Source organism: Schistocerca piceifrons, chromosome 2, assembly GCF_021461385.2.
Source record: "Schistocerca piceifrons isolate TAMUIC-IGC-003096 chromosome 2, iqSchPice1.1, whole genome shotgun sequence".
NCBI lineage: Eukaryota > Metazoa > Arthropoda > Insecta > Orthoptera > Acrididae > Schistocerca > Schistocerca piceifrons.
In genome coordinates this window covers 111075996-111095170 of record NC_060139.1, presented here as the reverse complement: position 1 = coordinate 111095170, position 19175 = coordinate 111075996, and the positions used below count along the sequence as shown (strand labels likewise).

Genomic DNA, 19175 nt, shown 5'->3' with positions numbered 1-19175 from the left:
AGAAATTCTGATTATTATGCCCTGATTGACAAGGCACATTATCAAAACAAAGCCTGCCCTGGAAAATATTTATTTTCCAAGGTGTACAAAACAATAAGCACTAACTTTTTTTTTAATGAAATTTTATTTCTTCTATTTTGTTCGTATTCCATAATCTCCTTAGACTTATACATTGCACCATTTTTTGTGGGATTTTTTCTACAAATTTTAACACATAATTTTGTTGCTAATTTTGTTACAATGTTGATATTTGCAGCCAGCACAGAATTTTGTAATTTGATATAAAAATTGATGACTATGGAGTACAAACACACAGAATATTTTGGCTCACACTTTCTGAATGACAATACAAAACCAAATTCTACAGATGGCATGAGAAATATTTATTCCATAGCATATCCTTCCATGAATTGAAAGGAAAACTTGATGTTAATGTGAGAGTCATTAATAACAGTGCACTTTATCTTAGTCTGTATACTTCCTAATACTGAAATAACAGAAATTCAAAGACTTTCAATAAAATGTAAGAGCCTTCAGTCTCTGCTCTGTGATAAAAGGACAGCACATATTCAGCTACAATGCCATTATTTAAAACTGTATTTCATTTGATTGAGGTGCATTATGAACATTTTGTGTGTAAATGAGTAATGCAATAGTTCCTGATCTATTAAAGGGATCTCCTACAGCTTCTATTAACAGAAGCACTGTCGCTGAAACTTACGAATGTTAATTATGTCTGCAGGTTAAATGGTTGGTATGAAGAAACAAAACATAACTGCTATTACTGTGAGGGCAGTGCTACATGAAGAAAGTGCTTCTTACTGCAACCAGCTCTCTCAACCCTATCATATGGGGATGCTTCCTCCATTCACTGGCTCACCCATCTCAAAACAGCCAAATGAACACTTAGTAAACTGATTCAGATGGAGTAATACTCAGTCTTAAGATAATAAAAATTGAAAGATGGCAGTTTTTTTCCATCACCTCTTTTGTCAAGTAGTGGTTTTTCCTCCAATTAGATATAAACAATTTAAGAAGTAAAGGTAATGACTTTGAATAGTAAAGGTGCTAGTCATTAAAATGTATGTAAACAAGACTCAACTAGCTGCATACCTGGAGTGCCTACTCAGCCAGCACAATGTACTCGTACAGCTCGTATAGTTTTGTGTGTGTGTGTGTGTGTGTGTGTGTGTGTGTGTGTGTGTGTGTGTGGGGAGGGGGGCATGCATGTAAGTAAGTGGATATGCGAAAAACAATTCAGTTCTCAGTTTTGTCATTTGTCAACTCATTGCCTCTACTATTCAAGTTATTACATTTACTCTTTGAATTGTTTACATTCCACTACAACTTTCCATTACTATTTCAGATTTTAAGAATTAACATGCGCAACACATAGATCTTTATGGAAAATTATTGCAAGCTAAATATCTGCAGAGTCTGGCTTCAGTCTAATGTTTCTTCAGCTCCAAAACTTCACAGAACCTCTCCAACTACAGCAGATTTAAGCCTCTATCAGGTACAAGGCACTGGGAATAGACGACACTCCATCAGAATTACTGACAGCCTTGGAAGAACCAGCCATTACAAAACTGTTCCGTCTGGTGTGCGAGATGTATGAGGCAGGCAAAATACCATCAGACTTCATGAAGAATATAATAATTCCAATTCCAAAGAAAGCAATTGCCGACAGGTGTGAACATTACTGAACGGAATGGACAATGTCTTGAAAGGAGGATACAAGGTGAACACCAACAAAAGCAAAACAAGGATGATGGAATGTAGTTGAATTAAATAAGGTGATGGGGAGGGAATTAGATTAGGAAATGAGATAAAGTAGTAGATGAGTTTTGCTACTTGGGCAGTAAAATAACTGATGATGGTTGAAGTAGAGAGGATATAAAATGTAGACTGGCAATGACAAGAAAAGTGTTTCTGAAGGTTAACATTGCATGCAGATTTGAGGTCAGGAAACCTTTTCTGAAAGTATTTGTATGGAATGTAGCCATGTATGGAAGTGAAACATGGAAGAAGAAGAAGAAGAAGAAGAAGAAGGGATCGGTTCATAGCACACATCCTGATACATTAAGGGATCACCAATTTTGTACTGTACGAAAGTGTGGGGGATAAAGGTTGTAGAGGGAGACCAAGAGATGAATTCAGTAAGCAGACTGAGATGGGTGGGGGTTGCAGTACTTATTCAGAGATGTGGAGGCTTGCAAAGGATTGAGTAGCATGGAGAGCCACATCAAACCAGTCTTTGGACTGAAGACCACAACAACAACAACAGCAATAACATGTACAGAGTTTAAAACTGTCATAGATGTTACATTTTGGAACCATGTTCTGCTGCATGACAAAGTCTGTCATTCTCTAACTATCTGTGCAATTCAGTAGCATAAGAATTGACAGTAATCTTTATCATGAAAGACAAGAATTTTCTCTTTCAGTATAGGTAACTGTGTGAAAGAGAAGGTGGAAGTCTGCACACAATTTTGACTTCAGGTAAAGGGAGAATTAGAGAATCTGCTAAATCTTCCTGCAGTGTCCATCACAGCTGCCCTGACACTGGCATCCAGCATGACAGAACAGAGATGCTGATGCCTTCATCACAGCAAGTGAAACCAAAGCAGATGTTTACAATATGACCGAGACTGCTGCCGGAGTTGAAAACACAGTTTTGTGACTCAGCCGACGGCCGCCAGGGTCCACGACCTGAGCACCGCGGATCGACATCAACGCCAGAGGTCGTAATCAACAAGTGGACTATTTTCATATGCCACTCACGTGATCAAAAATAGTCCCAGAAGATCCATCCACCAACCGGCCTTATAAGCAGGTACACCGCTGGCTGGAAGGCAATTTGATATGCCACCTGGACTTGTAGGGATCTGTTATCCTGGTCGCAACATTCATGCACCTCATCTGCTGGCAGTCCCGGATCATCAGGAGTGGTAGCTTCAGATTGTGACTCCAGAGTGTCATGTGATGATGGTCTGGCCTCCCTGGACAGCTTTGTGACAATGCTGTGCCAACCAATCTCTAGTAGTTTTGTTTCCATCTTTCCTTAGGTGGACCTACTTGAGCGAGAGACTTGTGAGGAAAATATGATATTGCAGTGCCGGTGTTATTTGGATTACACTGCAAAGTTCTGCACTGTGGCATCCACAGCCATTACAAAACACGTCAAATGAATTCACAATTGTGAATAAGGACTGCCATCAGCTGTAGAATGGAATGACGACAATGAAAATCTGTGTCGGGCTGGGAGTCAAACCTAGATTTCCTGCTTACCACTTATCTGTCTGTGTACAACTCATGGCCAGACCTAAACTTCCACATGTCATCAACCATGCATCTACAACCTGTACTTGTACATCCATTATGTATGTTCCTGTACAGGTCAGACTTTGTATTTGAAAGTTGCTTACCTGGTATCGAGAGATAAATACGATATTGCAATGCCTATGTTATTCTGATTATGATACAAAGTTCCTATAGACATGCATGTATGTCCAAAGGATACGCATGGTTGAAGACATGTGGAATTTTAGGTCTGGCCATGAGTCGTGCATGGATAGCCAAACAGCAAAGTGATAACTCGCAATAAGCAGGGATATCTGTGTTCGGGTACTGGTCCAGCACAGATTTTCATTGTTGTCATTCCTTTCTACAGCTGATGGTAGTCCTTATTCGCAATTGTGAATTCATCTGATGTGAGGAAAATGTTTTATTTTGTTATTCTTCTGTTACAAGATCTGATGTGGGATCCATATTTTGTTTTTTGCTTCGATTGTGTTTTGTTTCAACTACTTTGTCGACATCAAGACTGTTCTTGTTTATTGGTTTTTCCCAATAAAAACAGATTGATGAATATCATTCATGTTTTATCTCTGCTACCGCAGATACAGCACTTCCAGTGTAAGACAGCACAATATCAGGTATTCATACAAGTAAATCTAGCTTAAGAAGTTAACACATGAGGACTTACGTGTATAAAATACTAGAAAATTATAAAAAATGAAAAGGAATATACCTTATGAACAAACAATTTTGTATCAGCCTCTGCATTAATTTTTAATTCTCTACAAAGTAGTAAGCTGAACTAATTATTGGATACATTACACTTGCATTTAGCTCGTACGTATGTGACACCAAAGTACGTTTTAGTCAGCAACAAAAAAAGAATAGTAAATGAAAAGTATGGATGTTCTGTGTGAGTGAAAATGAAGAAAATTACAATTACTGATTACTACCTTTCTTATGAAGCAAGAAAGACATAAGCTGAACAGTTGAAACAAACATAAAAATGGTGCAATATTACAGCAAACAATTGGATTGGATTGTTTGGTGGAGGAGACGAGACAGCGAGGTCATGGATCTCATCGGATTAGGGAGGGATGGGGAAGGAAGCCGGCCATGCCCTTTCAAAGGAACCATCCTGGCATTTGCCTGGTGCGATTTAGGGAAATCACGGAAAACCTAAATCAGGATGGCCAGATGTGGGATTGAACCGTCGTCCTCCCGAATGCGAGTCCAGTGCAGCAAACAATTCTTAATTAGTATGCATATAAATGTATGTCTAATTAGAACAGTATCAAAATTTCCACAATTAGTGTTCTGTTCTTTTTCTACAATTATTTGCCTCTTCTCTTACCAATTAGTATTTAGTACTTTTATACATTTTTCACATCTCTTCTTTATTATCTTCTTAACATTTTCCACCACTAATGTTTTTCTGTATTCCCCTCCTGGTTTTATTCACGTGTTTTCATTCTGTGTAGAAATACTTGGAATTATTTACAAAATTTTCTTCATTAAATCAGAAGCAAACTAGAACCTTATTTACCTTCATAACAATTTATTTTAGAACACAAGTACAGTGTGTTAACTGTAAGACGGCAGAGTTGTGAGGGGAGTGCGGGGAGAGGAGGAAGCAAGCATTGGCTGGCGAGGGGAGAGGAGCTGTTGGGAAAGGGGGGGGGGGCAGGGGGGGACGACAAGACACGCCTACCAGTTGCAGTGCTGGCACTACAAATTGCGCGTCATGCTTATACGAAAGAAGACGAAAGGCTTGGAAGTAAAACTCGCTTTAAATGTTGTTCGTAAACGAAACTGAAATCGTCATGTACATTAATATAAAAATGAATGTATGTATGTTTGTCTTCTATGCGCTCACAAACCAGTCATCTGATTGCAATGAAACTTTGGTGAGTTGTTCTCCGAACGACCGAAAAGAGTAATGGACAATGTTTCAACAGTTAGGTCGCTGTAGCATTTGCAGCGCAAATGACTAAGTAAAGGCTTCTAATGCAGCAAACCCGGATTCGATTCCCACTACTTACAATTTTTCTTTTTCATTTTATTTCATTCCCTGCAATGTTAAACTATTAATTATAAAATTTAAATATACTTAAACAAGTCATATAGTATAACGTAACTGTCAATCTCTATATATAAAAATAAATGTATGTATGTCTGCTCTCTGTGCATTCCCAAACCATTCATCTGACTGCAATGAAATTTTGGTGATTTGTTCTCCGTACAGCCATGAAGGTGCCACCGCGGGAATATACCCAGATTTATGCGTCCACTATTTGAGAATGAGAGCACTTAGCGACAAGCAACAAACGTTACATACAATTTCAAACCTTTACGAAAATTTTTCTTGCTGACACCCCCCCACAAAATAATGAAAGGAAAAAAGGTTGTCGCTTACTGCATTCTCTCAGTACATACCGTAAATCTGCCGCAGTAGGCATGACGTTTTAATGTACAGGGTGATTCAAAAAGAATACCACAACTTTAAAAATGTGTATTTAATGAAAGAAACATAATATAACCTTCTGTTACACATCATTACAAAGAGTATTTAAAAAGGTTTTTTTTCACTCAAAAACAAGTTCAGAGATGTTCAATATGGCCCCCTCCAGACACACGAGCAATATCAACCCGATACTCCAACTCATTCCACACTCTCTGTAGCATATCAGGCGTAACAGTTTGGATAGCTGCTGTTATTTCTCGTTTCAAATCATCAATGGTGGCTGGGAGAGGTGGCCGAAACACCATATCCTTAACATACCCCCATAAGAAAAAATCGCAGGGGGTAAGATCAGGGCTTCTTGGAGGCCAGTGATGAAGTGCTCTGTCACGGGCTGCCTGGCGGCCGATCCATCGCCTCGAGTAGTTGACGTTCAGGTTTCATAACTAACCTTTTTCGTAGGACTCTCCATACAGTTGATTGTGGAATTTGCAGCTCTCTGCTAGCATCAACTGACGCTGACGCCTAGTCAACAGTGCCTCAAGCGAACAAATGTACAACTAAATGAAACTTTATAGCTCCCTTAATTCGCCGACAGATAGTGCTTAGCTCTGCCTTTTGTCGTTGCAGAGTTTTAAATTCCTAAAGTTGTGGTATTCTTTTTGAATCACCCTGTATTATTTCGTCACTATTAACTCTAATCGCAACACATTTCGTATACAGTATCCACATATATCAGTAAATGCGCCGGCAAATTTATGTCTCTTTACGACATATAATTCAGGAGATACGACGTGGTAAACATCGAGATGCGCGAAAAAGTGCCGCGTCAGGCATGACGTTTTGTTCTATTATTTCGTAACTACTAACACTATTTGCAACACGTTTCGCAAACGTGTTAAAAAAAAAGTATATAAAACCACGGGTGTATTCCTAAAAATCGTTGTGCCAAAATTTTAAATCAATCTAACCGTAGGCCTACCGGTAGGGGTTGTTGGCGACTCCCGAGATGGGCCAGCAAATGCCTCTTCACTCATTTTGATAATGTTTAGCACAACTGCACAATAAAAACACGCAGAACAGTAGAGCGCAAAACAACAATGAAGCAGACGACAATGGCTACCTTGTAAAACACAGTCAGCTACGTAATGTTGGCAGCAGTCGAAACTGCGTGCTTACCAAAGCCTCCCGACGTTTACCGACGTCTACCGGTTCAGGACTAGGGAGAGGTCTGCCATCTAAAAGTTTACACACTATACAGCCACATTGTGAAGGTTTTGAGGACTTTGTCATATTATATTAGTAATTAAAAACAGGCAACAATTAAATATGATAACTTACTGATAATCACAATTCTTTCAAAAATGAACTTTTCATATTTGAGGAGGATGAAGAGTGAAAGATTTCTTAAAGCATTGGGTGTGAGTTCTACTTCTCAAAAGAATACTTACCTCTCCGTTTCTCCCACGTTTCAAATAAGTTGTGAGCTTGTCAAAAGCTTCATTAATAGCATGAACAGTGTCAACATTCAGTAGAATATGGTTGTTATAGTCAGCTTTCATTTCCTGCAGTTCCTTTTTATATCTGTCTCTTTCCTCTTTAACTTTTTTTATTTCCAAGTGCATCTTATTAAGCTCTTCAGTTAGTTCCTGAATTTTTGTCTCACGGTTCATATGTTGCTTCAGTTCTACATTCAACTGGTGCGGTAAGTAAGATGATCCACAGCTGCAACAAAGTAATTCTTTAATATTCATAAACTTTAAAAAATGTTTTCAGTGTCAAACTGTTGATTATTGTAAGTCAGGTATAAATATTACATAATATTACTGTGAGCCGTGCTGCGTGCCTTGTAAAGTGGTGGTTAGCATAGCTGGTTGTTGTGCTGTGAATCATCAGTTACAATCTGACCACCTACAAATATTTGTCATTTAGTATTTATCAGTTTTGGAAGGTTCTTGATATGTCATATGTTTGTGACATATGATCTAGGTTTGTATAAATAGCAATACTCTCTGCCCAGGAGTTCATTTCTGGTCTGGCTGTATACTGATACCTCTAAAACATGCTTCCAGAGGTAGGTATGTACTGATGATCCTCCTTTCAGATTTGGAACTGATTGAGTTATGACAAGACCCCCCGCCCCCCATGAACCATGGACCTTGCCGTTGGTGGGGAGGCTTGCGTGCCTCAGCGATACAGATGGCCGTACCGTAGGTGCAACCACAACGGAGGAGTATCTGTTGAGAGGCCAGACAAATGTGTGGTTCCTGAAAAGGGGCAGCAGCCTTTTCAGTAGTTGCAGGGGCAACAGTCTGGATGATTGTCTGATCTGGCCTCGTAACACTAACCAAAACGGCCTTGCTGTGCTGGTACTGCGAACGGCTGAAAGCAAGGGGAAACTACAGCCACAATTTTTCCCAAGGGCATGCAGCTATACTGTATGTTAAATGATGATGGCATCCTCTTGGGTAAAATATTCCGGAGATAAAATAGTCCCCCATTCGGATCTCCGGACGGGGACTACTCAAGAGGACATCATTATCAGGAGAAAGAAAACTGGTGTTCTACGGATCGGAGTGTGGAATGTCAGATCCCTTAATTGGGCAGGTAGGTTAGAAAATTTAAAAAGTGAAATGGATAGGTTAAAGTTAGATACAGTGGGAATTAGTGAAGTTCGGTGGCAGGAGGAACAAGACTTTTGGTCAGGTGAATACAGGGTTATAAATACAAAATCAAATAGGGGTAATGCAGGAGTAGGTTTAATAATGAATAAAAAAATAGGAGTGCAGGTAAGCTACTACAAACAGTATAGTGAACGCATAATTGTGGCCAAGATAGACACGAAGCCCACGCCTACTGCAGTAGTACAAGTTTATATGCCAACTAGCTGTGCAGATGACGAAGAAAGTGATGAAATGTATGATGAGATAAAATAAATTATTCAGGTAGTGAAGGGAGACAAAAATTTAATAGTCATGGGAGACTGGAATTCGAGATTAGGAAAAGGGAGAGAAGGAAACATAGTAGGTGAATATGGATTGGGGCTAAGAAATGAAAGTGGAAACCGCCTGGTAGAGTTTTGCACAGAGCATAACTTAATCATAGCTAACACTTGGTTCAAGAATCATGAAAGAACGTTGTATACATGGAAGAATCCTGGAGATACTAGAAGGTATCAGATAGATTATATAATGGTAAGACCGAGATTTAGGAACCAGGTTTTAATTTGTAAGACATTTCCAGGGGCAGATGTGGACTCTGACCACAATCTATTGGTTATGAACCATAGATTCAAACTGAAGAAACTGCAAAAAGGTGGGAATTTAGGGAGACGCGACCTCGATATACTGACTAAACCAGAGGTTGTACAGAGTTTCAGGGAGGGCATAAGGGAACAATTGACAGGAATGGGGGAAAGAAGTACAGTAGAAGAAGAATGGCTAGCTCTGAGGGATGAAGTAGTCAAGGCAGCAAAGGATATAAGTAGGTAAAAAGATGAGGGCTAGTAGAAATCCTTGGGTAATGGAAGAAATATTGAATTTAATTGATGAAAGGAGGAAATATAAAAATGTGGTAAATGAAGAAGGCAAAAAGGAATACAAACGTCTCAAACATGAGATTGATAGGAAGTGCAAAATGGCTAAGCAGGGATGGCCAGAGGACAAGATAGATACTGCCTACAGGAAAATTAAAGAGACCTTTGGAGAAAAGAGAACCACTTGCATGAATATCAAGAGCTCAGATGGAAACCCAGTTCTAAGCAAAGAAGGGAAAGCAGAAAGGCGGAAGGAGTATATAGAGGGTCTATACAAGGGCGATGTACTTGAGGATAATATTATGGAAATGGAAGGGGATGTAAATGAAGATGAAATGGGAGATACGATACTGCGTGAAAAGTTTGATAGAGCACTGAAAGACCTGAGTCAAAACAAGGCCCCGGGAGTAGACAACATTCCACTAGAACTACTGACAGCCTTGGGAGAGCCAGTCCTGACAAAACTTTACCATCTGGTGAGCAAGATGTATGAGACAGGCAAAATACCCTCAGACTTCAAGAAGAATATAATAATTCAAATCCCAAAGAAAGCAGGTGTTGACAGATGTGAAAATTATCGAACTATCACTTTAATAAGTCACAGCTGCAAAATACTAACACGAATTCTTTACAGACGAATGGAAAAACTGGTAGAAGCCGACCTTGGGGAAGATCAGTTTGGATTCCGTAGAAATATTGGAACACGTGAGGCAATACTGACCTTACAACTTATCGTAGAAGAAAGATTAAGGAAAGGCAAACCAACGTTTCTAGCATTTGTAGACTTAGAGAAAGCTTTTGACAATGTTGGCTGGAATACTCTCTTTCAAATTCTAAAGGTGGCAGAGGTAAAATACAGGGAGCAAAGGCTATTTACAATTTGTACAGAAACCAGATGGCAGTTATAAGAGTCAAGGGACATGAAAGGGAAGCAGTGGTTGGGAAGGGAGTGAGACAGGGTTGTAGCCTCTCCCCGATGTTATTCAATCTGTATATTGAGCAAGCAGTGAAGTAAACAAAAGAAAAATTCGGAGTAGGTATTAAAATCCATGGAGAAGAAATAAAAACTTTGAGGTTCGCCAATGACAATGTAATTCCGTCAGAGACAGCAAAGGGCCTGAAAGAGCAGTTGAACGGAATGGATAGTGTCTTGAAGAGAGGATACAAGATGAACATCAACAAAAGCAAAACGAGGATAATGGAATGTAGTCAAATTAAGTCAGGTGATGCTGAGGGAATTAGATTAGGAAATGAGACACTTACAGTAGTAAATGAGTTTTGCTATTTGGGGAGCAAAATAACTGACGATGGTCGAAGTAGAGAAGATATCAAATGTAGACTGGCAATGGCAAGGAAAGCATTTCTGAAGAAGAGAAATTTGTTAACATCGAGCATATATTTAAGTGTCAGGAAGTCGTTTCTGAAAGTATTTGAATGGAGTGTAGCCATATATGGAAGTGACACAAGGACTATAAATTGTTTGGACAGGAAGAGAATAGAAGCTTTCGAAATGTGGTGCTACAGAAGAATGCTGAAGATAAGGTGGGTAGATCACGTAACTAATGAGGAGGTATTGAATAGGATTGGGGAGAAGAGAAGTTTGTGGCACAACTTGACTAGAAGAAGGGATCGGTTGGTAGGACATGTTCTGAGGCATCAAGGGCTCACAAATTTGGCATTGGAGGGCAGCGTGGAGGGTAAAAATCGTGGAGGGAGACCAAGAGATGAATACACTAAGCAGATTCAGAAGGATGTAGGTTGCAGTAAGTACTGGGAGATGAAGAAGCTTGCACAGGATAGGGTAGCATGGAGAGCTGCATCAAACCAGTCTCAGGACTGAAGACCACAACAACAACATGACAAGACACTGTTTGGTGGAGATGCGCAGTACTTCAAGAGATGTACATCATCACAGCTGCCATTAGGCAACATAAAAGCTGTTGCCTACATCAACAAGAACCAGAATACAAGCACTGCGTCATTCAATAGCGTCTGTATATTCAGTAGACCAGTGAATACCAAGCCAGCAGATAGTCAGCATTAGGCATCCATCAGTATTCTCCAGAGATGCAGGTCAGGACCCAATTAAATGCTGAAAGGATTTGACTTAGTTGCCAAATACAACAGGTGAGATGACAAAATGTATACTTTTGCTTGGATGGCACAGCCCAGCAGCGGTTCAAGAACAATGAAGAGATGCTAAAATGCTGGGGCAAATTCTAAGCAGAAATGAATAAAACACTGTGTGTCAGTCTACAGCAGGTCTGCTTAGTAGAAGAGCAATTGAAGAACAGGCCTTTGTGTCAAGGGGAAATGACAGTCACACAATCAGAATGTTGTAGCCCTTTGCAACATTGAGAATTTCAGTATGAGAGAAGCTAACAAAATCTCACATTTGATGAAAGGAAGAAGGAAGGAAGAAAGATTCAGATTTAACCTCCTATCGACAAGCTCAGACTGTTTCACGGATGGGGAAGGAAATTGGCCACGTCCATTCAAAGCAATTATCCTGGCAATTGTCTGGAGTGATTTAGGAAAATCACAGAATTGATTTACGAAAATCACAGAATTGTGAATTTGAGCCGCTGTCCTCGAGAATGCGAGTTGAGCGTGCTAATCATTGTGCCACTTCACTCAGTTTGATGCAATATATGTACCAATCTCTTCCTGTGAAAGATGTCACAACACAGCAGAAGTCATCAAATGGTGTCAGAACATCAAGGAAATACATCAGCTGTGGAAGATAACCATGATCTTCGTTTTGTCGTAAGCCAGACAGTATGGGAAGAGATACAGTGGTTTATGGCAGTCAGAAATCTCAGGAAAAGTACACAAGAGGTAGCCAGGAATGTTGACCTTGTACTTGAGGAAGTAGGGGTGTACCAATCTTTAGCACCAATATCAGCCCCCAGTTGAACATGCCATGAATAATGGACTTACGTCACAACTGTCAAACAAAAACCTAGTATCCAACCAACAGAGCTACAATCAACTCCTCTGCCAAGTATAAAGCCCCCGACAGAAGGCAGACATTTTGAGCATGGAGGACGATACGTTAGTTTATTTCTGCTGTGGATGCCTGTATGCCCTGAAAATGTTGTCTCTGAGTGCAAAGAAAGACGGTGAGTGTTTGACAACTTTTACCCAACAAGATGTTGGCCATCACAACAGTCCTATTCCTGCCAATCAACTATAGACAATTATAGTCAACCTGAGCGGTGAAACCCATAATTTTATCCTGGACAAGGTCACCGATGAACCTGTTGCAGCCATTCCCAATCATAGTACAGAGATATAAGCTGGCTTCATAGCCACTGAATTCAGTAAAACTAAGATGGTGAGACAAACACAGATGAAATTGGAAACTGGTGGTAAGGTCTTATGGGACCAAACTGCTGAGGTCATCGGTCCCTAAGCTTGCACACTACTTAAACTAACTTAAAGGACGACACACACGCCCATGCCCGAGGGAAGATTCAAACCTCCGACGGGGGGAAGCTGCGCAGACTGTGACAAGATGCCTCAGACCGCTCAGCTACCCCGACAAACACAGATGAATATCCTCGATGAATGAACTTACTAAGATCAGAAAATCTCATTGATGTCATCACTGATAGATATCTTATCCAGGCACTAATTAATTCAGGGGCTTCTTTCCCTGTAATGTCGAATGCTTATCATCATCAGCTAAAGAAGACTATGTTCCATGATATGAAAGTGATTGTACTGTTGCACATGGGAAACATGTCCCACAGACAGGAACAGGTATTGCAAGAATAAGTATCCACGACAGGACACAGCTCTTTGACTTTGCCATTTTAACAAAATGTAGTCATGGTGTTATTCTTGGGCTTCTTGCAGGCATCAGAAGCAGTCACAGACTGTGGAAGATCAGAGCTCCAGACTGACGAAGCTATTTCGACAAGCACACATAGCAGACCGCTGTGGATGCTTCTTTGTTGTAGCAAACATTGTTATTCTGCTGCCATTAACAAGAAGAGGTATAGCCATCAATCTAGATATTCAGTTACATTGCAAAGCTTTGTTGGCTGCAAGAAGTTACTCAAGCCCACAAAAGAAATTTACATGCCAGTGATGAGCAGAGGATTATAGGTGATAAGGGGAACTTTGGATCGCTAGTTGTCATGAACAGCCACAACTCACTCCTGAATGTATGTGCACAGTGACAGCCAAACCAGTCCAGGAAAAACAGTTTAACAACATGAATGAAGGATCATGCTCTGCTGCCACTACCAACAATGCAAGGGAGGAACATACTATCAAACTGCCCATAGGATCTGGCCTGACTGGGGAACATCAGCAAGTGTTAGCCATTCTGCACTAATTTCCTTTTGCTTTCATATTCAGAGTGGAAAAAAGTCAGACGAAGTGGTCAATAGTAAAACACCATATCAACAGTAGGGATTATTAACCAACTAGCCACTTTTCGTACAGTGTTTCACAGCTGAACAGTGCACAATTCAGGAGGATCCTCGGTTCTCTCCAGTGCTGCTTGTGAAGAAAAAGGATGGCATTTTTGCTTTGACTACCAGTGACGGAACCAAATCACAAAAATGTCTTCCCATCACCACACATTGATGACACTATAGACTGTTCAAGAAGAGCAAAGTATTTCTCAACTCTGGATAAGCAGGTGGCTACTGGCAAACAAGTCTGACTGGGAGAAAGACTGCCTTCATAATGCCTGACAGCCTCTATGAGTTCGAAGTTATGCCATTTGGACTATCTAATGCGCCAGCCATCTACGAGCATATTTTGGACAACTGAGAAAGGCTGTATTGCAATTGTTCAGACCATCAACATGTTCATGCTGTATTTACTTGGCTGACCATTTACCTCTGTGACAGGCCATCATTCTCTACGTTGACTGACTAGCCAGAAAGATCCATTGGGTCGACTGGCAACGTGGGCTCTGAGACTTCAGGTGCATATCACACTTGTACACAAGAATGGACACAAACACAAAAATGCCAATTGTCTTTCAAGGAATCCTTTGGTAGAACACAGAAGCCTGTACAAAACCTCTGTCATCAGTGCATGAAATGACACTGCCGCTGAACAGAGAGAAAAATCCAGCACTTCTTAAAACCACAGAGAATTTGAAGAGAATGAACCAAAAAAAGGTGAATCTAATATATTATAAACATGTACATATGTATATTCCACTTCTCCTCCTAAACAACAAGATTGATTTCAATCAATCTTGGTACATACACTGAAGAGCCAAAGAAACTGGTACACCTGCCTAATATTGTGTAGCGCCCCCGCGACCATGCAGAAGTGTCGAAACATGACGTGGCCTGAACTCAACTAATGTCTGAAGTAGTGCTGGAGCGAACTGACACCACGAATCCTGCAGGGCTGTTTAAAATCCACAAGAGGATGAGGGAGTGGAGATCTCTTCTGAACAGCACACTGCAAGGCATCCCAGATATGCTCAATAACTTTCATGTCTCGGGAGTTTGGTGGCCAGTGGAAGAGTTTGAAATCAGAAGAGTGTTCCTGGAGCCACTTTGTAGCAATTCTGGATGTGCACGGTGTCACATTGTACTGCTGGAATTGCTCAAGTCCAAGGGAATGCACAATGGATGCAGGTGATCAGTGAGGATGCTTACGTATGTGTCACTTGTCAGGGTCATATTGAGACATATCAGGATTCCCATATCACTCCTACTGCATGTGCCCCACAAAATTACAGAGCCTCCACCAGCTTGAACAGTCCCCTGCTGGCATGCAGGGTCCACGGATTCATGAGGTTGTCTCCATACTGTACACATCCATCCCCTCGATACAATTTGAATTTATACCTCATTCGTCCAGGCAACAATTTACAGTCCAGGGTTGCCACAAGTTTCCCCAAGTGAAATTCCCTGATTTTCAGGCAAGTTTTAGCATTTTTCCCTGAAAAATTTTGAGATCTCAAATATATGTTAGGACTTATGTATTTCTCCCCTGTGTGAGCAAAAATCTTAAATGCTAACATCAACATGTTTTGTAATGAACTGTTTTTAGATGGAGAAAGCAAGCCAAATGGTGTAAGTGTTTCATTAAGACCACTGTCGTTATTTTATTTCAATAAAACGAAACACATTTTATGTCAAAAATACGCATTTCCTTGGAGTCGCAAGGTAGATTTAAATACCTTCACTGTTTTCAGAAATAACCTCGGAAAAAAGTAGGCCTCTTGAAAGAGATGTGTAGGGCAGGGAAGACTTGTGACACCAATGCTATAAGTGAGCGCCAATAAAGTATTCGTTCTACTACATTCATTATTGTCGGTTATTACCCACTGTGTTAGGTCTGTCATTTTGCAGGTACTGTGTGGTTTTTCTTTCGAGAAATATATGAGTACACAGCGTACAAACTGCCAGCGACTGCCGCAATTTTTTTCTTCTTATCATCCATACTTTTGAAGTGCCAAAATACACTACAATAAATAAAATGTCTATAAAACGCTGCACTGTAAAATGTTCTTGTGGTAAGACAGTTGCAGTTGCTGAAATCCACCTCCTTGACCTCTGGCCTGCTGAGGAGCACCACAGTTCTGGGCCCTTGGATAAATGATGAAAATCTGCCACATTACACCACACACAGACAGACGCAGCCTGGGCAGATCGGTGAGACTAGATTCGATTGCCAGGGACTGCACACAAGTGGTAAACAATGGGCTTCAGATCGATAGGACCGATCTGTTAGAGATACCAACAGAAATACCCTACAGTTTCGACCCATTGCAGAAATCCACTTGTGTGCCCAGCTATTCATGTGTCACAGACACGATGTTGATGAAATGAGAACTGCAGTGATCAATCCACGGAACAGATAACTTGTGCAAATACTCTGGGAATCAATACTAATGGGGATAGGTAGCAATTCACAGTAAAGGTGATTGATGAGCTGCAGACAGGCAAGTAGAAAATACAATCACACTCTCAGAAATAAATTTTCAGCCATAGCCTTTGTCAGAAAACGAGAGCACACAAAATCACCCAGACACAACTCCTGGTCACTTGACCGCCATCTCCAGACACTGTGTCAACAATCTGAGAATCAGATCCAAACAAACCATTCATCATGCCTCCCTGCCTCTGGTCGGCAGCTGCTAGTGTAGCGGCAAGAAGTGGTGGCAGCACTGACTGCAAGCTGAGAGGAATGGTAGGAAGGGGAGAAGCAGTAGGAATGAGGGAGTAGGAGAGTGGCGCACGTACTCAGCTGTGCCCAGCCATTGACGATGCATGACATCTCAGTAAACAAGCCATTTCACCTACTTAGACAAAAATGAGATTTTTTCCCTGATATTTCCCTGACATGTTTGAAATTCCCTGATATTCCCCGATTTTTAGAACTTGTGGCAACCCTACAGTCATCACAGTCCAATTTCAGTGTTGATGGGCCAAGGTGAGGTGTAAAGCTTTGTGTCGTGCAGTCGTCAACGGTACATGAGTGGGCCTTTGGGTCCTAAAGCCCATATCGTTGACATTTTGTTGAATGGTTCTCATGCCGACATTTGTTGATGGCCAAGCACTGAAATCTGCAGCAATTTGTGGAAGGGTTACATTTCAGTCATATTGAATGATTCTCTTCAGTCATCATTGGTCCTGTTCTTGCAGGAGCTTTTCCCAGCTGCAGTGATGTTAGAAATTTGATGTTTTACTGGATGCCTGATATTCAAGTATATTCATGAAACGTTTGTACAGGAAAATTCCCCATTTTATCGCTACCTCGGAGATGCTGTGTCCCATCACACAAGCACCAACTATAACACCATGTTCAAACTCACTTAAATCTTGATAACCTGTCATTGTAGCAGCAGTAACTGATCAATCAACTGCCCCACACACTTGTTGTCTTATATAGGCATTGCCAACTGCTGGAAAGAATCACTGTGAAGATAAGAACACATAGTTATCAATGAGATGGATATGGGGTGAAAAGGAAGTGTCATCTATAAAACGTGATCCATAATGTGTGACTACCTGGACTTTAGTCACCCAGTATTTAAGAATGAGAGCACTTAATGACTTGCAAGATACTTTACACATAATTTCACACCTTCACGAATTTTCTCGCTAACAACACCCACAAAATGATGAAATGGATTAAGTTTATTGCCTACTACATTTTCGCTCCCTCATGCAGTAAAACTGCATCAGGCAGGACTTTTAATTACTTCATTACAACTAATTGTATTCATGACATTTTGCAGAGAGTACCCACATATGCTGCTGAATGTACCTGCAAAATTACATCATTGTACGACACCTGGTTCAGGAGATACGACATCATAAAAATTGACCTGTGTGGAAGCAAAACCACAGGGCAAAATTTGATAGAGATAAATGTGAAGTATGTGTACAAATATGTGTGACATATATTAAATATATCTGATGTGCGTACATGGCAAAGCTGCAGGTAAAAAACTCCTCCTAAACTTCTGTATCGATTCGAACCAAACTTGGTACACATACTATATGGAAAGAAATTCTGTGTGTGGGTTTGGGGGGGGGGGGGGGTAAGAACCAGCAATGTGCTATTGGAATGGAGGTGATAATATGGAGAGAGAAGGGAGGAGGAAGACTTGGACAGTCAGAAATGGGAAAGGAGGACATGGACACAGATGGAGGAGGAGACGGACAAAGACAAGGGGAAATATACAAAGGGAAGAGGAGGCAATGAACAGAGAGAGAAAGGGGAGGAGGAGGGCGAGATGGAAAGAGGAAGGAAAGAGGAGGAGATGGACAGAAATGGGACGGAAAAGATGGGAATGAGGGTGGAGGAAGAAAAGGACAGAGAGGCAGGAAGGAGAAAATGGACAGAGAAAGGTAAGAGGAGGTGGACAGAGAGAAAGGGGAGGAGGTGGAAGAAAAGAGGGAGTAGGCGGAGACAGGCCAAGAGAGGAGAAGGAGTAGATGGACAGACAGAGTATGGAGGAGCAGATGTGTGGTACTGTCCAAAGATTGCAGTGGCACAACAAAATCAGCTATGCGTATCAATACCACAGATGTAAGTGAGGCCTTGCTGCTATCTGCAATGGCGTATGGGAGGTGCTCCTGAAGACAACGCCTCCCCTCACAGCACTGCAGTGCCATCATGTTGAAGTCAGGCATGTAAGAACTCAGTGCAGTTTGTGACCTCAGCTATAGCTGTCAACATCGTGTAGGACAGTGACAGTTAAAAGTTTCTGATGAAATGTTCTTTCATAAATGTAGCATTTTTTACTGCAAGAGAACAGTTTGTTAATCTGTGCATCAAGTGATGCAAAGAATTGTGTCACAATTAAGTAAATCTTTTATTCATTTATGTACTAAAGTGACCTAATATTTCATGTGTTCTAGTTTGATGAGCTTTCTCCCATAGCAATCAAAGAACCCACAGTATTGGTCAGACAAAAGTAGTTTCATTAGAGCACAACAAGATGGACATAGAAAAAGTGGAGTAGCAGATGGACAGACAGAGGGGGCAAAAGGAGATAGATAGAATAGAATAGAATAGAATAGAATAGACAGAGAGTGGTGGGTGGTGGAAGTGGACAGAGAGTGACAGGAGGAGATAGACTGGGGGGAGGGCACAGGAGATGGAAGAGAGAGGGGGAAGGAGGAGATACAATAATACAACTGTAATGCATACATACCCAGGCAACACTGGGTACTCAGACAGTTTTAATTATTAAAGAGAACACTGTGTAAGAGGAACTATGACTCAATGGGACAGAAATGATAGCTCATCATCCTAGCTAGTCTACAGCCAGCTATCTTGTAGTGTTTTCATGACTCTCCAACATCTGGTCACCTGGTGCTTGTACTAACTCTAGACAAAATCAGGTGCAGGTATCATTGGAGAAGGTGTCTGCTGATCTGT

The 19175-nt window shown here is 40.9% G+C and overlaps 1 protein-coding gene across 1 annotated transcript in view; it reads right to left on the bottom strand.

Moving 5' to 3' along the window:
* Nucleotides 1-1819: 1819 nt before the first annotated feature.
* The window catches only part of LOC124775113 (centrosomal protein of 78 kDa), a 132006-nt gene continuing 114650 nt past the window's right edge, over nucleotides 1820-19175 (bottom strand). The window contains exons 8-9 of the mRNA XM_047249947.1: nucleotides 7213-7486; nucleotides 1820-4773 (exon numbers count right to left, since the gene is read on the bottom strand). Of these exons, the coding sequence (XP_047105903.1) occupies nucleotides 4759-4773; nucleotides 7213-7486 (289 nt within the window). The 3' untranslated portion in view covers nucleotides 1820-4758. The remainder of the gene's footprint in view (nucleotides 4774-7212; nucleotides 7487-19175) is intronic.